General features: G+C 39.3%; 1 protein-coding gene across 3 annotated transcripts in view; it reads right to left on the bottom strand.

Annotated features, from left to right (window-relative positions):
• The window catches only part of Med4 (mediator complex subunit 4), a 20,891-nt gene extending 17,434 nt beyond the window's left edge, over positions 1-3,457 (bottom strand). The window contains exon 1 of one of the 3 annotated variants that reach the window (XM_010637002.3): positions 3,285-3,457. In XM_010637002.3, coding sequence (XP_010635304.1) covers positions 3,285-3,409 — 125 coding nt within the window. In that variant the 5' untranslated portion in view covers positions 3,410-3,457. Of the gene's footprint in view, positions 1-3,278 lie in introns of all 3 variants that reach the window. The other 2 variants (XM_010637003.3, XM_010637004.3) reach the window with 2 other exon arrangements.
• Positions 3,458-24,271: the final 20,814 nt, after the last annotated feature.

Genomic DNA, 24,271 nt, shown 5'->3' with positions numbered 1-24,271 from the left:
GGGCTAAAGGTGTAAGGAAAGTGGGAAGGGTGGGGGAAAGGTAATAAGGGAGAGGAAAAAAATACGAGAAACTGAAAAAATGGAAATAAAGTGTTTGAAAATGGGGAGGGGAGGAGGGGTGAAGGGAGGGCAGGGGTAAGGGGAAAAAATGAGAATCAAGACCTATTATGTAAAGGTACAGAATCCCAATGATGAATGTAACTGTATTGTATACCTAGATTGTACCAATAAACTCAATAAAAAGAAAAAAAAATTTTTGTTTGTTTGTTTTGAAAGGGCTGGGGATGTGCTCACTGAGCAGGCCCTGAGTTCAACTTACCAATAAAGGGACAAAAGGCAGGGGAACAACCTTTGAGAAGTAATAGCTTTGTGAATACAGTAAGGCAAGATTTTAAATTATAAGAACACCATTCAGAATATAAGACAGCTGCTGTTTCCTAAAAAGGGTGTTACCTCTTCACAAAGAGAACATATTTACAGAAAAATTAACCACTACATCCATACCAAACAATGAATATTTGACTCAACTAAATACACTGAACAGCATCATCAAGTTTCTTTAGCAAAGATGTTAGAAGCCAAACAAGTATTAGATATGGCCTTCAGAAAAGAATTCTTCCATTCTTCCAGAAGAAATAGATCAAGGGAGTAACTGGAAAAACCAGTTCATGCAAGAGCAACAGAGGTATTTTCCAATTAGTAACTGCTCTGATTCCCAGTGAAATATAAATTTATATCACAACTACATGGTCTCTTGAAGGCACTTCGGAGACTGAGTCTGGTTGATCAATGATTTTAAAAGCAGTAGTTAAGAATAAGAATGTGGACTTTTTCAAATGAAAGTCAGTCCTTTTTAGAAGAGCAGTGGTCTAGGCAACATTCATAGAATGTTAATTTCGATTTTAATAACTTACAAAGAATAATTCAACACGAACTAAATGAAGCTGCAGTTAGTTGTACCAAAGACAGTCAGGTCACAGGAAATAGAGACATGAATAATTTAACTGAAAACATCATACTTGCTGTTGTCTTTTTTACTAAGAAATAATACAGGCAAATATTTAACAGGATTAGCTAATGAAGACATAAATAAGTTCTCCATCACAAACAAATGCAGCAAAGGAAGAAAATAGCACTTGTATAAATCTACATAAACATGTACACAAAGGCAATGCATTAAAACAGCTGCCTTAAGCCTGAGATTTTTTTGTTCATACTGACCACTGGCTGGCTGAAAAATTCCTTATTGGGTGGTATTTGACTCTAAAATAGTTTAAACAATGGATTAGAGCCAGGTGTAGATACACCTGCAACTGAGCTGTGGTAGAAAGACCACAGTAATATAGTAAGACACCAACTCAAACAAAAACAAAACAATGGATTAAATGAATAACACATTAACTTCTTCTGTTTTTAGGGTTTGCTTTTTTTTTTCACATCTGTTGATATCATACTGATCTAGTAACTCTGGTCAATAATCTGTTGCAGACTCAAATTACAGCAGAGATAAAATGCTAATTATAAGTAAATCAGATATAGTTCAAAACACAGTAGATAAGATTTATGCTAAAGCTTTAACTATAGAAAGGGTGATATCTGAGCTGGATTCTGAAGGGACTGAAACACTCACCAAGCTGGAAGTGCAGTAAGCACTGAACATGAAGGACAGCTGGCTTTAGTGTAGAAGTACAGTCATACCTAGCTCAAGGGTAGAAAGCTTCTGGGAAGTATGTCATTTGACAATTTAGCCATTGTTGAAGCTTCAGAGAAGGTTATACAAACCTAGATGATACAGGGCAGTGGTGGTGAACCTATAGCATGTGTGCTGCAGCAGGCTGTTTGTCATCATTGAAAGTTCTAAAAGGATCAGCATCAGTGGTGAAGGGTAATCAGTGAATGAGAAGAAATCAAAAGACATAAGCACAGGATATATGAGGCTGCTGCTGGCATAAAGCAGCATACTGTTTTACAGTAAAGTTTTTCTACAAGTACACTCTAAAATAATGATAAAAGTCTAGTAAATACATAAACCAGTAACTATCTTTATCATTACTATGCACTGTACATAATTGTGTATGCTATAATTTTCTATAACTGGGATTACAGTAGGTTTACAGCAATGCATTGTGCTACAATGTTATAATGACCATAGATTTTTTTTCAGCTGTATTTTAATCTTATGGGATCACCACTGCATATACACATTCGGTAGAACTGTACGACTGTACTCACAAAGGTGAAGGGAAGGCTGAGAGGTATACAGCAAATGAGGACAACAGGATGGAGTGTGTGAGGAGAGAGTCTGTCTACCTTTACTGCACATTCAGTTAAGGAATTTCTACTTTATCTCCTTGGACAACAGGAACGTATCAAATTTTTCTTTCAGCAGAAAAGTGTTATGAGATGCCTTTTAAAACATGAAGTCCATTCTTTTGCATTATGGGTGAATAAAACACAAATGCATGAAGACGAATAAAACTGCTGGGAGCCTGCAGTTTAAAAAAATTACGCCAAGAGGGAACAGTAACGAGAAGGCAAATGTGAGCAACACTTCAAGAGGAAGAATCAATGCACTTTAACCCCCAAGCTGAGAGTGTTAAGGAAGGCTCCTACTTGAAAGACTGACCATGAAAAGGTGGCCGAATATGGAGAATGCCACCCACTTCCATCTCCTTTCTCTGTCACACAGGCTTCACTCGAGCCATCCCGAACAACTTGCAATTCTGCTGACTGCCAACAAGTCTGGTGAACTCATTCTTCCTAAACAGCCCTTGCTTCAGAAAACCTGCCTTGACTACAATCCGAATAGATGTCCCCATGCTCCAGTACCCTGCAGCTCACCCCTCATATCAAAAGGGACCCAGTACTTGGTTTAAACCGCCAACTCTTCTGACAATGGCCTCCTCCACGATGGCATCCAGCCTCCCCTTCACTGTTATCTCCCAGAGCTTGGCACCCAGGAGGCGTTCCTTAAATGCTGGTTAGTGCCCGTGAACGAAAGAGGTTCAAACCCAGGTATTCCTTAAGGTCTGCTACGGCAGTCCTGGGTCTCCAGGATCCCTGTCGTTAACAAAATATCTTCTAACGGGGGTGGGGGGGGAAGCCACCCAGAGTCCCAGAAGGTTGCAGACCCTACTTCCAGGACACTCGGGCACCTAGTGACACCAAACTCGACCCTCCCCTCCAAGCTCCTGGGCCCAACGCTGAGACAGAGCCAAGTCAGTTGTTGAGTCCGTCTCCGCCCCAGAAAGGCCCTAGCCGGGTTCCCGGCCCCGTACCATCACCTCGACAAGACCTCCAAATCTTCAAGCGCAGACAACAGCCGCTCCCGCGTACTGTTACTGCCTACCGATGCCGAATTGCTTCCCAGCCGTTCCTTCTCCTTCTCAGCAGTCGAAGAAGCCGCCATGCTTCCAGCGGACCAGCAAGCCACTCTTGCGCAGGGTATGCTGGGGCACGGAGAGGCGGGCCGGAGAGGCGGAAGGAAGGGTCATAGAGGCGGGAGGAAGAAAGGGCTATTTAGAGCGCCCCCTGAGCTCCTGGAGGTGCACCGCGGGAGCTGGCGCCATCTGCTGGGCCAGAGAGGGTTTTCTGGTACAACCTTGGGAACGAGACTGCTGGCAGTGTGGTTCTCCTGAGCCTTTGGTTTTTCTAGCAGCATCAGGAGGCTTCTAATAATGGGTTCTAAGTATCTGAGATAATTATCTAATGAACTGCCTTTTGCAGCTTTTTTTGGTACCGGGGGTCGAATTCATGACCTTGCACTTGCGAGGCAGTCGCGGTGACATTGAGTTAAATCCCCGCCCCTGAACTACCTTTTGTGTCAATTTTGTTGTTGTTTTGTTTTGTTTCTACCGGGGATCGAACGCTGGACCTTGAGCTTGCCAGGCAGGATTTAGCAGAACCACTGAGCTAAATCCCCAGCCCTTTTGTGTAAGTTTTGTCGTGGGATCTTTGCAGGGGTGGTGAACCTATGGCACGCGTGCTGCAGTGGGCTGTTTGTTGTCACTGAAAGCTCTAAATTCACCATCACTGTCCGAGGTCTCCTCGGTATTAGCCACCCTTTAGTCTTTATCTCCATAATGTGCTTCCACTGTCCTGTTCACGCCTCGTTGAAACTATAGCAAGAATTTTAGGACAAGAACCAAAATCCTGCTTTCTCCTTTTATTGTAGCAAGGTACGTATAACGTAAACTTTACCATCTTAACTATGTTAAGTACAGAATTCAGTGATTAAATATACTCATCAACCATGAGTATAACTCAAGTAACCATACATCTCTGAAAACACTTTTCATCATACCATACTGAAACTCTGTACTCACAAGTCCTGACTCTCCATTCCAGTCTCGTACCAATCCCCTGGCAACAACCATTTTAGTTTCTGTTTCTAATGAGTTAGACTAGGTACTTTGTACAAGTGGAATTGTAGTACATTGGACTTTTTGTAATTAGCTTGTTTCTGCATCATGCCCTTAAGGTTCACCCATGTTGCTGTATGTAGCAGAATATCTGAATAGCATTCCATTTTACATATATATCATATTTTGCTTATCCATTATTCTGATGATGGGCACTTGAGTGGCTTCCGCCATTTTTGTAACTCATCTTTGAATCTTACACCTCACAATAAAATGTGCTCATTGCTCAAGATGATTGTTGAACTGAATGTATCAATATTGTATGTGAAAAGAATTGAGGCAGCACACGTTCTACATGAGTCAGCTTTCCATCACTATGATAAATTGCCTGAGAAAAACATTTTGAAGGAGGAAAGGCTTATGTTGGCTCCTGGCTTCAGAGGTTTAAGCCCGTGATCAGTGGGCTCCGTTGCTCTGGCCTGTAATGAGGCAGAAATTTCATGGTAGAAGGGCATGGCAAAGGAAACCTGCTCACCTCATCGCAGCCAGGAAGCAGGGAGTGCCTGAGAGGAAGGAGCTAGGGAAAAATATACTCTTTACGGCCAGGCCCTCTGTGACCAGCGTTATCTCATTAGGCTCACCTCCTAATAACCTCATTTACCTATTAGCTTATCAGTGAATTAATCCACTGATGAAGTTAGAGCACCCCTGATTCATCACCTCCCAAACCACCACTCTGAATACTGCTGCATTAGGGAACTAGTGCCTAACATGTTAGTCCTGTGGAATATACCATACCTAAACCATAACACATTCCAAATCAGAACTAGGCATCAAAGTAGAAAATGCAACTTAGCCCACTTTTCCTGGGGAGAGCAAGGTAGCAGGTAACTTTTCCTGACAGGAAAATCCAGAGTTGCAAACCTTTTGGGAGGGGTTCTGTACTGTGCCATGTTGCTTTTACAAAAGATTAGATGAAGAAGATGCCACCTACAGATACCATCTGGGAATGGAGCTGTGGTGCCTATGCTCCCTTCATTTCCGATCTCATCCTTTCATCTGTCCTTTCATTGACTCCTTCTGGGTTCCCAGAATTTAGAATTCCATTGCAGTCTCCTGTTGAATGAATTCATTCATAGCAACAGCTGTATAACCCAGACTGCCAATTTATCTGATTAAAATGAAAAGAGATAGTGCTAAACACATTTTTCCCCAAAGACAAACCTACATGGAAAGCAAATTATTGCTAGATTGTTGTTTGGCAAACTTTAATTAGAATGAACAAAGTTAGACTTTAAAAAAAAAACTAATGAGGCTGTGTATCTACACAGTGTAGAGTTATTTGTGTTAAAGAGACTGAAATGTTTGTTTTCATAAGTCAAGGTGGTTTCTCCCCTACACAATGCAAGAGATCCACTGATACCTCTTATTATCTGATCATTCCCTACTTCTGTTCTCCACTAACTACTCCTGTTAATGCAGTCAATTCTCATGCAATGTAATAAATTAGATTCAAGCTTTCTTAGTGGCAATTGCATTCTAAACATGCCTCTCACCACTTTATACAATAACCTTTTGTTACGTTTCCAGGGTGCCAAACGCCTGTAGCATGTGTTGGTTTTGTTTATTCAATACTTACAAGGTTATCTTGGAAAAATCATGTTACTGTGGCTTCTCCAGAAACATTCTAGACAATTAAAATTACAAGTGCTACTTTGCAGACATTGAGAATCAGTGGACAAAATGCATTTGTATTGTAAACTTGACTTCAAATTGATTGCAAATTTGTTTGCACACTAAAGAATGTCTGTAGATGCATGAGTAATATCATCTCCCACAGATATACTGTCATGCAGATTCTACAGAGCCTACAGATGATGATCAAAATACGAGTTATTTTACAAAGCATTATTGAATTCACGGTAACATCATGTTAAGTATTTTCTTAATCTATAGATGCAAAGAGGATACTACTATCTTGTGAAAATTCATTTATTTAACATGCCAAAGTGCTGGGGATATAGCTCAGTGGTATAATGCTTACCAAACATGCCGGGGTTCAATCCTCAGTACTGAAAAAAATTTTTCAAAATAGGTGCAAAGAGATTAAGGATATGCCCGTGAGTCATTCAGTAAGTGGCAAAGCTGAGACCTGAGCCAAATCTGACTCCAAGGTCTGTGCTCTTTACCACTGGTTATCCTGACTCTTTACAAAAGAGAGAGAGAGAGAGAGAGAGAGAGAGAGAGAGAGAGAGAGAGAGAGAGAGAGAGAGTATCCCTCGACTAAAAGAGAGAGAGAGAGAGAGAGAGAGAGAGAGAGAGAGAGAGAGAGAGAGAGAGAGAGACAGTCTTCCTGTACTGAGAAATAATTGAGAACTTCTTACCTAAAATAGAAACACTATCAAATTCTCAGCTTGGCGTTCTGAGTTGCAAACAGCTACAAATGCTTCATGCAGAGTTTTAGGGGTGCAACAAGAAACTCAATCAAATCTGTCCCTAGGAATCAGCACAACAGATCGCTGGAACCATTATGCATTTTTTTTCTTCTTTTTCTTTTTTTTGGTACCAGGGATCAAACTCAGAACCTTGGGCTTGCAGGGAAGGTGCAGTGCCATTGAGCTAAATCCACAGCTTTTGTTTAAGCTATTTTTGTTTTTTCTTTGTTTCTTTAAATATGTTTAATTTTCATTGAGCAGTACATAAACATAGTTTAAAAGTCAAATTTTTCAAAAAGCTAAAAAAAAGAATTTTTTGAGTGTTCACCATAAAAAAATGATGTTTGATGTAAATATGTATAACCTGATTTAAACATTATAGAATGTATACATATATTGTATTATCACATATTACCTCATTACTATGTATAATTTTTTGGTTTTATACATCAGTCAAAAATAAACTCAATTTAATTAAGAATAATGAATAAATCTGAATTTTGGAAAAAAAAGGAGCCTAATTGCCTTCAAAAGTTTCTAATAAAAACAAAAAAAATATGTAATTGTCACCATCTCCCAGAGGCCCACATCCAAGTGAATCCCTCTTTTTGAAGCAGCTACTCTTGCTGGGGATTAACTCAGTAGCACCTCTCAGTGGTGTCACACCTGCCTGGCAAGTACAAGGTCCTCAGTTCAATACCCGGTACCGCAAAACAAACAAACAAATTTTCAAAAGCTACTTCTCAATAATTTTAAGTTTCTTTTACCATTTGCTAGCATATTTTTAATCATATGAATATATTCTACATTTCCACTCATTTGGGGGGGTACTGGGAATTGACTAAGGGTCCTTGTGCTTTTGAGGCAGGCTGCAGAACCCCTGAGCTAAATCCCTGGCCCTCCACTCATATTTTTTATAAATTTGTTTTACTACTGTGATGAATAAGGATTTTTCTCTCATCCCTGGCCTGATACCATCATGTTCAACCACCCACCCACCCACCCTCATTGCACCTGCAAGTTCTGCTGTCTTCTCTGTACATCGATGTCCCCTTCAACAGGCCTGAGAAGTAGGGCCTGCAGAGGTGACGAGGAGCCCTTATCAATGGAATGATGCTGCGATTACATTAGATCACATTGTTAGAGCAGGCCCTTCATCTTGCAGGTATGCCCTTCGGCCCTTCTGTCAAGGGATGGTACAGTTCTCACCAGGTGGGGCCCCTTAGTCTTGGACTTCTCAGCCTCCAGAACCATGAACCAAATAAATTTTTGTTCACTTATCAGCTAGTCCCAGGCACTCTATTACAGCAGCACAAGATGGACCAAAACACTGATATGGCTTCAGGGCTCAGCCACCTTCACATCTGCCTATTGACCGGCATTGACTTCAGAAATGCTGCCGTTCACTGCACAGGTGTATGTCTACTATATATGAACAAGGTGAATAAAGTGGCACTAATAAATGTTGAATTTGTTATTGATTCAGATGCACAAATCAGTGAAGGCGGGGCACAAAATTGGATAAAAAGACACTGAAAACAAATGGTAGTTATCTATAATTTAAATGGCAAAACCTGCCAGCTTTGGTGGCACATGACTGTAATCCCAGCACTTGGGAGGCAGAGGCAGGAGGATCGCTGTGAGTTCTAGATCAGCCTGGGCTACACAGTGAGCTCCAGGTCAGTCTCAACTACATAGTGAGACCCTGTTTCAAACAAAGAAACAAAATAAATAAATAAATGGCAAAAATTTACATTCCATGTTTTTCTTTTATATTCTCCTTGAGATTCTTAAAATCAACTTCAAAAATTTATAGAATCCTCAACTAAAAATGGAACATTTCACACCTATTGTGGTGAGTACTGTCTCTGCACCTTGCAATTCAGGAAACACTGATTCATCTAAGCTTCTTTCCCTAGTGAGTTATCAAAGTAAGTTTAAAGGCCCATGTTCAAGGTCAAGGATGAAGTGGAGATTCAGAATCAGGCATTCTCCTCCTTGTAGCTAAGCAGAAGAAGGAAAACAGGGCCACCAAATTCATTAACTTCCTTCTCCAAGAACCAAAACACCTAGACATGCTCGATCAAGGCATGGGCCTCAGAACTCCTAATCCCATGTAGAAACAACACCTGGTACAGGTTCAGACTAGATATCAAGAACCACCATTTACAGCTTCTGAATCATGTCACCTTTCCAAAAGCTGCTGGGAACAAAGTGGGTTCACTGCAACTTGCTGCTTTTAAAGCAGCAAATCCAGTTTTTAAAATAATTATAATTCTATTTAAACTTCTTTTAATAAGCCACATTATTTTGGTTAAAACCAATTGGCACTGCTCTGCAGCAAGAGAAGTGTCACCACCTGAAGAAGACATCTTGCTAACTTTACCCTCCAATCTCAGTGACACTCTGAAGCTGTATCAGAAGATCCCTATGTTCCTCATTTCAAAAACAATGCGGCAAAAAAACTTCCACTGTCCAAAATGTCTTGGTGTTAATAAAAATCATTAGCCCTGTGGTATGTATGTCATCTGACTTTAACTCCCTCCATTCTTTTGCCTTGAGAAAAAAAAAAGAAAAACAGTAGCTTAAACCTATCATTTCCTTTAAATATTTGTATTGTGATTTCAATAGAAAGGTCTTCTAGAATTAATCATATCTAAAAATAAAGTTTTAACTTCACCTTAAAATTTTCCAGACATCATTAACACCTGTCACTAACTCAAAAGAAAAAGGTGGCCTCTTGATGGATGCATTTATTCTTTCAACGAATGTTTATTAAACTCCATTTATGTGCCAGGGACTACACTGAGTGATGAGCATATAGAAGCGAACAATACAACAGTGGTCAAGAAAGGTTTCCTGGAGGGGTGAAAACAGAAACTCCTAGGATAGAAGTTAGCTAAGCATTGGACATAGGCTTGAAGATTGACACAGAAAGACAAAAGAATCATTCATCAGGAAGAGAACTAAAATATTTCATCGAGATCTTAATTCAAATGTGTAGTAAGAAGGTTCTCACCAGTGGAGGGCTCTGCCCTTCATCTTGGATTTCTCAACCTCCTGAATCACAGCCCAACAAATTTCTGTTCATTGCAATTTCCTATGTGTAGTGTCCTGGTATAGAAGCACAGAATGATTTAAGACTGTTACAATATGCTAGATTTTTCAAAAACTCTGGATTCAGAGACTCAAGGTAGAATCTGATTGCTCTTAGCAACGTTCAATCAAAAAATTAATGCTACTGGAGTACAGATGATTAACTGATACAGCAACATTGCCTAGTCCACATTTCTTCATGTAATAGACAAGGAATTCATGACATGTTGCCAATTCCAATTTACGAACTTCAGATACATTTTTTTATGCTTCTTGTTCTAACATTCCTAAGCAATAGCAAAACAAAATAAAGAAAAAGGAAATTTGATGATAAAGAAAAAAATTTGCACAGAATAATAAATATTTTGCATAAAATGGTGCTTTGTCCTAGTGGATGTCTCCCAAGTTTTTAAAACTTTGTACAATCAGTACCTATCACCATGTAAGTGTTTTGTAATTTATTGAAGTTGTTCGACTTATCTAGTGTTTGAATGTGAAGGCTGGTTTTATATTCATTTCAACCTTTATTTTCTTCCACATCAAAATATTTGTTTTGGCTATATTAAAGGAGATTTCCCAGAAAAAGTTTCCTTTTGGCTGTTAGTAAGTTAGTTTACTTCCTGTTCTTTAGCTCTGTGGAGACAATTCAGAAAAGATTGACTATGATCTCTGTGTTGCTTGTTTGTTTTTCATTTCCTTGCATTTTAAATCTGCTTGGTTTTTGTGTGTAGGCCTCTCATATGATAGCCATTTGCTTTATAAATATTTACTGGTTTGATTTAATTTTAAGAATTATGAGTAAAACAATATTGTTTAATTGGCAAAATTTGCTTCAGATTTGCCTTAACCTTGTTGCTGAATGTTTATCATAATCCAGAAAGTACTACACAATTCTGTGTGCAAATGAGTCACTGTATCCCCCTGTAAAGGCAGAGATAAACATCCAAGTGCCAGGAAATGAGGGATTGAGTCCACCTCAAAACCACCAAACTCCCAATCCATTTAACCTTCTCGATAGCTATATCATCAGGATTTCCCATTTTTCCACTTACTTTCAAATGTGTCCAAACTCTTATTTAATGATTCTGACTCTGGCCAAATTTTTGCCATTATAGGCACAAAGATGAATTTACTGTTAAATGTTTTAGTAAAAGCGATGAGGTTAAAGGAGGCTTCTTGGCACTTGTCAAGGGAGAACAGTGGCTTCTTTGTCTTTTCAGATTCTCTGGGGCTTGGCCCTTGCCTCTTCTTGGATAACATGTTGCTCTTCAACATTCTGGTCTTCTGCCAGGTCTGGTTCTCAAACTTTATCATAAATTATTCCCCTTGGGCAGCCTGGGTGCCGAGATGAACACAGTGACTCCCTGTCCTCAGTAGTGAGGCATCTCGAAAGCTGTCCACCCATTCTGTGAATATAACACCTGATATAAAATTTCTAATTACAGACACCAAATTCTCTCTCCTAGGAGATCTGACACTTCATGCTCTGCTTTTTGTTAAGAACTTTCATTTTCATTGGAAAACCTTTGCCAAATGTTGGCCACATTTCACTCTGTCTGATCCAGGCTTTTTATCTCTTCTCGCCCAGACAAATACAAAATGCTCCATTTGCTGGCTGACGGGCAATCCATTTCCAAGATCTGCTTGTTCACAAAGCTCCACTTCGTTGATGTGCTATGCAAGTGCCCCAGAGGTATTTCTCAGGTCTGGCAGGATGGTTACGACTTTTTCAACAAAGGCCTTACAATTGCAAATGGAGTTTAGGTGATTTGATTTTAGAAGTGTCAGTGGTTCTTCTCTAAGTCTTTGGACACCAAACCTACAGAGCATTAAATGCCAGATTGGATGTGGAGTACTGGAATTATGGAACAGACACATCATTTGGCAAGTTGCCATTCTGGCAGATGCATAGTTAAATATGTTTGCTAAAATTACGCCTGTTTGGCTTGTCTGCATTGTAAGGTGTTGGGTTTAGTAAATTTTACACCCCAGCGTGAGTGAAGATCTGGCCCATGTCTATCATCAAGGACAAAGAGGTGTAAAAAGTCCAGAGACTCTAAAATTTTAATTAATCCTCCTTATTACTACAAGTAACACTTGGTATTCTTATAGTTTCTGCTTGGCATGTCCCCTAGAGACCTGAGTAGGTTCAGATGACCCCAGGAAATAGGGAGGAAAAAAAAAGGCTACTGGGACTGCCACTGCCCTGAGCCATCACGGGAAAGGGTCAAGGTTGGAGATGGGTCAGGAGAGATTGAAGGGTTCTGGAGAAATCTGCAGGGCAAAGAAGACTCCACACCAGCTTCTATCAGAAAGAGTTGGTGTACATTTTGCCTTATGGTCTCTTTTACTCATTTCTTGCAGAAAACTGAACATAATGGTAAAAAACTGAAGAAAGTTCACGTAAAAAGAAATCCTGTGCCCAACTCTGAGCATAAGGCAGTTTGTTTGTTCCTCTAGCATATGTATTGAGCAACTATGTTATGTTCTAGTGGTATAGCAGAGAATGAACCAAACGATTCCTTGCCCTCCTAGATCTTACTTTCTAAGATGAAAATAGAGCATTAATAAGTAAATAAACTGTAGTTGATAAACGTTATCAATGAGTGAGGGCTGCATTATATAGAGTGGTCACAGAAGGCCCCTTTGGAGGGAGCAATGCTTTAGGTAAGAATAAAGAAAATAAAGGAGGACCTCCCTGTTAAAGACCTAGGGAAGAGAATTCCAAGCATATAAGCCCTGAAATAGGGATGACCTGGCAATGTCTGAGAAATCCAGAAGGCTAGAACATAGTGATAGACAGCAGATGGGACTAGCTGAGCAACCGCAGAGGCCTCATAACATGAGACCTGCAGATAATGGCAAAAGGTTGGTATTTTATTTTTACTGCAATGAGAGTGGAGAAAGCAGTACATTGCTTTGCGCTGAGTGCTGTGGGAGACCTCAATCCTAGTAAACTCATTTTATATTCAGTTCACAAAAAAAGACTTTGACAGTGCTAAATATTTCAGTCATGTTCTCTTTCCCAATCCTGCTAAGAGATGCTTCTCTTCTCACAGTCTTGCTTAAGGTGCATCAGTTAGGATTAAGGTACATCTATTCGTCATAAATTGCCCCACCTCAAATATCCAATAGCACCAGTGACCTATGCTGGGGCCTTTACTAAATTATGAAATATTTATTGATTACAATGGGATGCAAGTGAGATATATAGCAGAAATACAAGAAGACAGTGAGCAAATCAGATAATGGTCCTGGCTGTAATGGAGTTTATAACCTACCAAAAGGCTGGCAATTAACTTATTTTGATATGATAGGAAAAATGCAGTGCTTTGAAAGCCTATAGCAGAATAATTAAGTAACTGTGAAGAAAGGCTTTGTGGAAAAAATGATGCTTAGGCTGAGCTGAAAATTAAGTAGGAAAATGCTGATTGTTAAGGAAGAGAGAGAGTTTTTCACATAGAACGAATGACATACAACTAGATGAGAATGGGTACCTGAAATATTTAAGCAATTTAAATAATTTTATTATGATTGGAGCACAGTGAAAGATTGAAAGATAAGAAATGAGGCTGGAAATTAGAATCTACCTAGAGAACAAGTTTTAAGGTTAGATCTTGAATGTATTATAAGGATGTTAATCTATATTCTACCCTGATGACAATATTCCATATCTCAGAAGGGTACAGAAAGTGAATTAGGAGTAGGAAAGATGGAGGCTGGAAAAGTCATTAGAAGGCATTGTACTCATTCAGGTGAGAGATGATAGCAATTTGACCATAATATTTACCATAGAGATGAAGCATGATTGACTGATTACCTATGTATTTATTTATGGCTTAAAACAATTACCTGGAGCCAATTCTCTCTTTAAGGAAACTGAGCCAACAAAATATACACAAAATGAAACCAATAGAGGAAAGTTGGAGAGATTATGATCGGCTGTGTGCACTAAATTTATAAAGAGGACCCATGAGTATGTAGATGTTCTAAGAGAACAGCTATGGAGAGTTCTGTGTTGGGAAAGATAAGAATAGTAGGTAGAGATCAGAGAGATAGAGACAGAGAGAGACAGAAAATAAGAGAGGGGTGGCAGAGTTCTTGGAGCTGACTAGCTCATGACAACTTTCTAGGTTAATTTCCATAAGGTTTAGCTTTAAAATGTATTCTATTAATGAACTCCTTTGTCCCCTATATCCTTATTGTTCCATATAAGAGAGTCTCTCCCTCTCTATATACAAGCTAAATTGATTATTTTTCTTACAACGTAAAGAATCTGAGAAAAACAGTAATTATTTCACACAAACCATTTCTTATTTATTTGTATATTTTTGTGGTACTGAGGCCTTCATGCTTGGCTACATCCTCAGCCCTTTTATTTTATTTTTTACTTTGAGAAAGTGTCTAAGTGGCCTGGGTGTTTTCAAATTTACAGTCCTTCTGCTTCAGACTCCCAGAGTGCTGGGATTACAGGTCTGTACCACCATGCCTGGATTCAAACCAATTCTTCAAGAAGTTAGTAAAATAGAATGAAAATTAAGACAGTGATAATGAAAAATGTAACTTGTGAGTGATCATAGATGTACATATTTAGGTATCAACTCTTTTTCAATATGATAAGCAAGGATGACCAAAAAGTGGCTTGGAAAACAGGTTCAAAACAAAAAGTATTGAATGGTCATGGTCACGAAGTCTCCTGGATTTCTTCTCTTGGGGAATAGTGCTGAGCCACAAGGACCCACTTCTAAGTCAGGAGAACACAAACACAGAGGCAGTTACCCAAAGTCTCAGACTGAAGATAGGGGAGAAGCTGACTTGTGGTTAAGAAGAGCTCCAGTATATTCTGTAGAAGTCGAGTTACATAGCAAGGGAGAAGTGAAGGGCTGGTGGAAATCCCAGATAGTCAATGGTATTGGCCATTAGAAGGATAGAGAAAAAAGGAGGGTTCAAGGAAGGGCAGAAAATAAGTTTGGGTGGGTATAGTGTAAAAAACTGAGCAATCTACCAGGTTCTAGACTGCAGTTCTAGGGTTCTGGACCTTGTATGGAGCAATAAAAAGATGATAGTCTGGTCTATATTCCTCAGGTCTCAGTCTAGTGAGAAATAAAGGCATGTATACAGTGTTAAGGGATGGACTTTGACAAGTCAAGTTTTTGAAGAGTTTCTTTGAGCGAATTGCATAGCTCTAAATCAGAAGGAGTTTGGGGCTTCACCAAAGGAGCAGAAACAGGGTGAAAGCAGAAACTGAGCAAATGAGTAATTTGATTGATTGCCTTAAATGGACTATGCCAATAGGAAATTCAAGAAAACATAACTTGGGACTGGAGAAATAGTTCAGTAGTAGTGTGGTTTACTGAGCATGTGCAAAGTCCTAGGTTTAATTTCCATCCTTGCCAAAGAAGGAAAGCAGCAAAATAGGAAAGAAGGAAGGGAAGGAGGAAGTAAGGAAGGGAGAAAAGAAAGAAAGAAAAGGTGTGGGGGAGAGAGAGAGGAAGAGACAGAGAGAGATAGAGACAGAGATAGAGAAACTTACCCAGCTGGACACCTGAGATAGGCCAGGCTTGAGCTTCATTTTCTATTACAGGAAATGACTGAGTTGGGTTTCTTGCACAGGAACCCAAATCTTTAGAGACACTGCAATCTGTGGCTTCCCATTTAATTATTTTTAACAACTGATATAATGTGGTGAGAAGACAGGTAAGCACAGGTGCTATGGGTTGACAAAGAACATTTAGATTAAGCTGGTAGCTTAAAGTATAATACCTGAGCTCAGAGGTAAGTGCTGAGTCACAGTTACACAAGGAATTTCAGAAAACTAAAATTTTAGATGCATTTGGAAGGAGGTAGAGTACCAGAAGCAGGCTGTGTTATTAGAATGTAAAGTGAAAAATAGGGAACAAAATAAGAAAAGGATGGAGCATGAAAGATATTCATATTACCAAGATAAAAATCTTGGAATTGGTTTTTATAAGAAGTCATTGAAAGTGTTTTTGGTGATGGTGATACTGGGGATCGAACTCAGGGCCTCACACACACTAAACAATGTTCTACCACAGAGCTATTCCCCCATCCCTAATTGACAGATTTTTAAGCAAAGGACTAATACCATGCAGCAAATAGTTAAAGAGGTGTAGGGAGAAACAAAGAAAAAGGAAATTAGTTAAGGATATATTGTAGTAAACCAAGAAAGCCGTGTAGTGGAAAATACAAAGAAATAGGCAATTTGAGAAATATTTAATAAATAAAATAACAAAGACTGGTTGGCTGAATTTAAAAAGAGACAGAAAAACTGAAAGTACTGGGGAAAGTTAAAGGATTGGATAGTGTGAGGAATCAGTGTTGCCATTCAGTGAGAAATACAGGACTGGTCTTGAGAGTGATGGCAAGTTCAGCCTCGGGCTATTGGGCTTGAGGGACACAATTTTCACCCCATTTGTGGAGAGAAAGAAAGCTGTGTAAATTGCCATTACCAGCAACACTCTTCTGTTTCACAAAGAAATTCAGATGTAAGGTCAGGAAAGGTGAATGTGTCAAGGTTGCTCTTTTACTAGGCGCCTTGTAGGGGGTGGGAATAGCTTACCAAAAGTACATAAGAGAAAGGTACACCATGCACCTCTTATAGCCATGATTTGCCTGGGAACAACTAAGACAGGTATGAGTGTACACATCAGATGAGAACAACAGTTAAGAAAACAAGATGAAGGTCTATGCAACAAATACCACAAACCTCCACTAAGGAAGTAGCAATTTAGGAAAAGGAGACCGGATGCTGAGCAGTGCAAAGAGGGCAGCCTTGATCACAGAAGACACAGGCTTATAAACAGTAGCCCACAGATAGGGTGGGGATGAGGGCTCCCAGGAGCAGCTGGGTGAGAGGAAGGTGGAGAAGACTCAGAGGCCCCTACAGCTTGCAAGGGAGCTTGAATTCTACAAGGCAGACAAAGAATGATACGGCAAAGATTAGTCAGGCAGACACAATTACTGTGTGGGTTCTTACATAACTTACAGTCATTAAAATTAATTTTGCCTCTGAATTTTCCTGAGAGTCTTTCCAGTTCTTTGGATAATGATATCCAAGACAGATGAGGTTAAGGCAGAACTATTACCAAACATAGACACAAAGAGAGCACCCTGCCCTTTGGTTTCACATGTGAGGATTAAAGAACTTAGATTACTTGAGGGGACTAAGTAAGTGTTACCCTGACTTAGAAAGTCCTGAGAGTGTCATATGATGATGCTGTGTAAGCCTCTATGGAGAGTGTACTTAACTTTTACTGCCTAGAGGGCAGGAAATACAGAGAAATCAAACAATGAACAAAAACAGAACTGCTTTGGCCACTGAATAATCTTAAACAAGTGATGTGACTTCCTTCATCTCTAGGCTGTAGAATGGAGATTGTAATTTCTTTATTCATTCAGCAAATGTTTTATGAGAATCAACTATGGCTCAGCACATTCTACCCACTGCTTACTACTCAAAATACAGAAATTTTGAGAATAAAAATGAACAACCATAAATGAAAATGTTCTGCATAGTGTCTAGAACCTCTCAGGTGCTAATTGTATTAGACTTTTCTAGTAAGAGGCTTTTGTAACTGGAATAAGATGGATATTCAAGCCATTATTGGATCAGGCTAACAATAGACCAAGACACCCAGAGTTTTTGTAAATACCGTGGTATTTACAGAGGGAAGATTTTGACTAAACTAAGGAATCTAAAAATGAAAAGACATTTAATTTAAAGGTCTTCACACACTTTTTGAGGCAGTAGGATGGAAGGCTAAGTAATATAAGTTTACATCAAAGTTACTCTGGGAGGTTTGCAGGTGGTACAATGAAGCATCAAGGGTGTTCCAAGTCCAGACCCAATGGAAACATGAATGTGCTACTGGGTTTAGAACATTAGATCTACAAGGCAGTTTGCTTCTTCAACACATTCAGAGTGAAGATGCATAACAAAATAATTGTTCATGTGAAATATTTTTAACTTTAAACACTGCAGTGCACCCAGTGAAACCTGGGAATTTGCAATTCAAATAATATTTTGAATTGACTGGGTAAGGGCCCTGACACTTTAGGTATTAGCATTTGGTAGTGCTCTGAATGATTGTTTTTTAAAAGAAAAGGAAAAAAAGCTGACTCAAACTAGATAGCATGTTTTCTCCAAGGATCACTGATATTAGTTTTGCTTCTGAAGTGAATTGTCCCATTAGCAAAAGGTACAGCATTTTCCACTTTCCTTTACAAATTAAACTTTAGCTCAGATCCTTAAAAGTTTTAACGAGGATGGTCAAAAGCCATACCAGGTGTGATAGTTTAGAATAAAATGTCCCCTAAAGCCTCATGCATTCATAGGCAGAGCTTTTGAAAGGTGACTGAGTCATTCAAACAATATAGCTAACTTGCTGTTAGAAGGCAGGGGCTGGTCAGAAAAGGTAGGTCATCAGTGGTGTGACCTCCCCAGTTATACCTTCACTTCTGTTCCCTGGCTGCCAAGAGTGGACAGATTTTCCTCGGCTATGTGCCTCTGCCATGCCATTCTGCCTTGGATCTGGCTGACTGTGCACTGTAACCCTGAGCCCGATAAACCTCTCCACCTTTAAATTGTGGGTATCAAGGGTCATATCTCAGCAAAGAGAAAGTAATTAAGACACAAGGTTGGGATATGCCTAATCCCCAAGAACAGAAGGGGAAGATCAAGGTCTTTTACATCTGCTTCCTCAGTGCTCAGAAAGGCAGTAACGTTATAAAGTGTGATAACTACAATTGTCTATTTAGTTTTCAATCTTTTCCAACAGAGTATGAAGTCTTCAAATATTGAGATTATATATCATTAATCATGGTGACCCCAACTGCTTGAAAAGCCGTTTATTGGAGGGGTTCAATAAATATTTTGTAGTAAATAAGTGGATCCATGAATAGAGGAATGGATAGTTAGCTGAGTAGATGGATGGATGAATCCTAGATTCTTGGAATTAAATAAAAATCATGACAGTAAAGAAAATGGTGCTCAAGTGAAAGGAAGACAAGATTGATTGATTGACTGATTCGTGACAAAGAGTCACTGAGGAGGATTTAATCCTAGAGTTATTGGGAATAGAAAACTTGGATTAGTTGTTTATTTTTTTAAATTTCTTCTATTCTATCCTCCTAGGAGGCCAATCTGTACCTCTACTAGACAAAGCTGCTATTGGATAAACAAAGCTTCCTCATGGTGCTAAAGAGTAAGAGCTCCAATGCTTTCTGAGGACAAATGGCTTGCCTCCCTCATTCTTGCCACTGTAGGCAAGAGCCCCATCTGCCTGAGGTAGACAGAGTTAGGAATTTCCTGGGCCACTGTGCAGTCATCATGATAACAATTTCAGAATGGCCACTTCCCATAAGAAAAAGACCGTGAAGGAGAGAAAGGTAGAGGAGTTTGGGGGATGGAGTTAGCACAAGCTGTTTGCAGGATTCAGAGTGACATGGTGAGCTCCAAGGGAGTGCATTTGGTAGCTAGGGATTTGGTTGAGCCAGTAGCTATAAGGCACCTAAGCTATTTTGCCTTCAGGATATCTCAAACATGAGGCTGACAAGATACGATAAGAAGAGCACAGCAATCCATCAACCTCTCCAAGAAATGGAGAAGCAGCAAGGAGTGGGTAGCCTTCCGGGGCAGGTTGTTGGCCAGGAGCTAAAAGAGCTAGTTGAAGACAGAGCTGTGTTTCTTCTCCCTGAGCAATGCTGATTCAAGGCCTTTGGAGGAGACTGTACCATAAGAGTGGTCAGAAGAGAAGACAGTTTCTGCCATTCTTCTGGCCAGTAGAGCTTGAAAATGGAAAATAGTCCCAAGGCTATGTGCACAGGTATCCCCCTGGACCATGATTACTTTCAAAGACCTGAAATTCCAAGCTTGTAATTTATACATTTGACAAAGTGGAGTATGTTTAAGGGAAGAGGCCAGAGAAGCTTGATTTTGCATATTATCCTACCACAGATACCTCTATTCAGGAGGTAGTAGAGCATGGTATCAAGAGCATGGATTCTTTTTGAGCCAAGGGTCTAATCATGGCTCAGTTTCTTTCTACTCTGAGACCTGAGAAAGTTCTTTCAACCCCCTACGTCTCCATCTTAGAAAAAGAAAATGAGAGAATCTACCATATAGAATTGGTAAGTGGACTAATTTAAGTAACGCAAGTAGGTGCTGGCATATAATAAGATTCCATAAATACTGTTATACATATAAAATAGAATTTAAATTATAAAATTTAAATCATGTCACATTTGGCCAAGCATATGAAAGTTTCCTACTTAATTGCTAGTAGGAATTTGTCTTGTGGGAAGATTAGGGAGGATGAACTGGGTCACAATAAAAAACACACACCATGATATATTCTGTTTCTCAACAAGATCCATTGCTAAACTCCTGAAAGTTTAGGGAACAAAATTTGGAACGCATAACACTATTGAGCCAAAAACTAAAAGCTATATGCTCTAAAGTGATAATGGTGAAGTCAACTACTTTACTTCTGGCCCACCCATGCTAAAAATAACTATAGACACCTCACAAAGCTGCTTTCACTGAGGGCATCCTTCTAACATTTTGGTGTCTACATAAACAGGAATGATTCTAATCCTATGTGAAAGGCGTGTGATTGACAGTGCAAGGAAAATAGTTAATAGGGTACACTAGGTAAGAAAATCTGTTATTGTTGGGGTTACCATGAATAGACAGAGAAGCCTGAAAAACATATATAAGAGAGTGGTTGATGAGCTAGTAAATAAAGATGTAAGTGCCTATGACCTTTATGGATAAATCTAAATCGGACCTAAACTAAGTTGGCTCAGCACCTCCATAATGGCAGGACCTAAGCCAGAATCTTTATCATTCTTCTGCTTTTTCTCTCATGATTATATAGTGGCTTCCACATCTCCTTGCATCACATCCTTGCATAGGCAGGAAACAGGGTTGCCACGGTGGTGGAGAGCCTCTATTTTACAGAGAAAAAGACAACTTCTCACTGGCCTCCAGCATCCTGCCCCTCACATGCATGTGAGAGAACCATGGGACCAATCCCAGGGAAGGGTGATAGGAAAGACTTGATTCCTTATCACTGTGGATGAAGGCAGGCACACCGAAAGAGTCAGGAATGGAAAAAAATCTAAATAATGAAATTTCAAATGGCTGGGGATATAGCTCAGTGGTCAAGCACATGGATAAGATGTGCAAGGACCTGGGTTCCACCCCCAATACAACAAAAGATAAAAGGGAAGGAAGGAAAGAAGAGAGCAAAGACTAAGAGATTAACAACCACTTCAAAGTTTCCTACACCCATAAGAAAAACTGGCTGATGTTTCTAATGAGGCAAGTTATGTATGTCATTTAAAACTGCTCTATAAGCTCTTATATCCATTTCAGTTTTTTTTAAGCCTTTAAAAAGTAGACTGTCATTTAAGGATGACTGGGGCTTATAGGTAAAAATCACTGTTTTAAGCCTTGTGGTTTTAAAAGCTTACTTCTGGGAGGTAAAAGTTTGGGGACAGGCCCCAGAGGAAGCAATCTTAGTCTTTAAGGAATTCTTTGCATCACATTCACCTTTCTCCCTAGTTCCTTCTTCTTTCCATCCCTCATCCCATGTCTCTGCCATGTAGCAGAGAGTTGAGAATTGAGCTCCATGTCTTTAATTGCACGTACCTGAAACAAAAAATGTGATGGGCAAGGCTGTGACCAAATGATAATGCTACAGAAGCAATTAATTAAGAAGGCTGAGCATATGAAAACAGGGCTTTACTATTTCAAAATAAAGTAAATATCATGTATTTGACAGTATAGACAATATAAATTGATAGGCCATCAGGCATAATAATAAGCAATTACACATGTATCTAGTGTTACCTTTATGTATGAAAATTGTACCTTCATATCATCTATCTTCTCACTTTGTATCTGCACAATAGTATCATCATAGCAAAGCAGAATTGGGGTGAGGAGAACCAGGTAAGAAGTCCTGGGGAGAACAGAAAACACATAAAAATGGACCCTGCATTCCTGGTGAGTAGAACTGTTGGTTTGGAAAGAAAGATGGCAAAAGGATGACTAAAGGAAATGTTGTTCTTGTCAAGGCAGGAAGGAACAAAAAAGAAATAAGGGAGCTATAATAAAAGGTGGGAAGGGGTTCTAGTCAAGTAAACAGCCCTAAGCTTTGGTAGAAGAAGAAACTTTAAAACCCTTAAACAGATGTCTTTTGGATAGTTTAAGGTAACAGAGAATTTTCCTGTTTCCACTTTCTTCCACCTCCCTAAAAACATCTGTGGTACTAAAAATTCCTTAAACAGGTTTTTCATTCCACAATTAGAGATAAAGCTTGACAAGAAAACTAACTGGCAAAGGCAACAAGGAACCCTTTCTCACTACATGTTAATGGCTTACACTAGATCCTTTGCTATTTTGAGTGGAAGAGGAAGTAAGAGAATGCACGGCCCTGGCACAGGAAGGCTTTCCAAAGAAAGAAAGAAAGAAAGTATATTAAATTATAACAAATGAAACAAGGGTTGCGGATGTAGCTCAGTGGTAAAGTACTTGCCTAATATGCTTGAGGCCCTGGGTTCTAACCCAGCACTGCAAAAACTAAGCAACCAAATGAGTATAACATTTATTGAGCATATGTTAGGTACTAGCTGCTTTATATGAACTAACTCATCCAATCTTCAGAGAACTTGGAGGTAGATAGTATTATTTATCTCTATTTTACAGAGGAAGAAATGGTGTTACAGAGAGGTAAGATAATTTTCCCAAGGTCACTGTGGTAGGGCCAGCATTTGAATTCTAACTGGAACGGAGTCTGCATTCTTGGCCTTAGAATCAAAGAAAATTGTCTCAGAGAGAAAATGACCAAAAGACAGACTTGCCAGTGTAGAGAATATTGCTGAAAGTCAGTGCATTTGCTTTCATGGATTAAGGATAAGGAAAGGCTCTGTGGAGAGGGGCTTTATGTATACAGTATTATATATCTACCACTGCAGAGGTTGCTATATTCTTAAGGATCATTTTGATACCTTCTTGGTCTTACACAAACACAACCGGTCTTCCTGAATTAGTGATCCTAGTGCAGCTATTTAAGTTCTCTGTAGCTTTGAGCCTACATTTGGAAACTAGGTTATTTCCTCTTGTCCGTTCCCTGACCCAGAGGAATGAAGAAATTCTAATGGTCTAGTATATGTAAAATGCTTTAAGCCATAACACAGGACTAATTGAACTTTTAGAAAACACCATAGTTAAAAAAAAAAAAAAGAAAGAAAAGAAAACACCATAGTTTGCAGTGGTATTTAAATGGACAGAAGTGGTACAGCATTCCCCTGGTATCTTCTCTAGATGTTTTTGGTTCAACTGCAGATCACCCTTTAATACAACAGCGGTGGGCCTACTAGGGCCATCTGAATTCTTTTCTAGCCTAACAATGCATAGCTTCCAAGAAAGGCAACTGTCTGGTAGACTTGGGAGATGCCCATATTGTCCAGGACAATATTAAGAGATAAGAAGTCCTAATTCAAAATAAGGATATTGAAGTGAGGACTTTGAGAGTAGCTGCTTATCAAAAAAAGATTAAAAGAACTGGGCCCTCTCCAAGGAAACTTTTAACCTAATAGCAAATACCATATTTTAGAATTTAATTCCAATGATAGTGATCTACCTGATACTACCGAGGACAAAAACAATTGCAGAGTTTTAAAAAAATAATGATTTACAACAAGAGATGGAAAAGGGATTCTGGAGATAAGTGGAATAGGGAAAGGAGTCTCAGCTATAGAAATGATTAAGGACCAGCAGGTACAAGAAGCATATGGTCAGGTTTTGTTTTGCTTTTTAAGTAGAATATATCTGACCAATCCACACTCACACAGCCTAACCCAATTTCCCTCCCATGTATTCAAGCATAGCAATATTAATTTCTAACTTATTTCATCAAATAAAAAGAAATCAAAAGTAGAAAAGCAGAAAGTTTACCACAATTTTTTTGTTTTGTTTTTTTGGTACCGGGGATTGAACTCGGGTCCTTGCACTTGCAAGGCAGGCCACAGAACCACTAAGCTAAATCCCCGGCCCCTACCACAATGTTTTTAATAGATACAGTTATTCAACTCATAATTCAACTTTGTATTCCTGTCTTCTGAGGGACAAAAATCCTACTGGTGGCAGTCATGCTTCCCTTGACCTGGAAAAGGAGGTGATCCTTGTAATAATAAGTGGACATTCAAGGTGGACATTGAACCTAGTCTGCTAGGGCTCCCAGAGAAGAGGCTTCACCCTAAAACATTTGTAGGGTCTTCTCTTTAAGCACACAAGGCCTGTCTATCCCTCGCCACAGAGAAAATGCTGATGCAGATTCTTAGTGTAAGAGT

The sequence above is a fragment of the Fukomys damarensis genome, unplaced genomic scaffold (assembly GCF_012274545.1).
Source record: "Fukomys damarensis isolate Sample0158 unplaced genomic scaffold, DMR_v1.0_HiC HiC_scaffold_38, whole genome shotgun sequence".
In the NCBI taxonomy this organism is placed as follows: Eukaryota; Metazoa; Chordata; class Mammalia; order Rodentia; family Bathyergidae; genus Fukomys; species Fukomys damarensis.
Note: the sequence above shows the minus strand (reverse complement) of the source record. Positions and strands in the feature narration are given on the sequence as shown.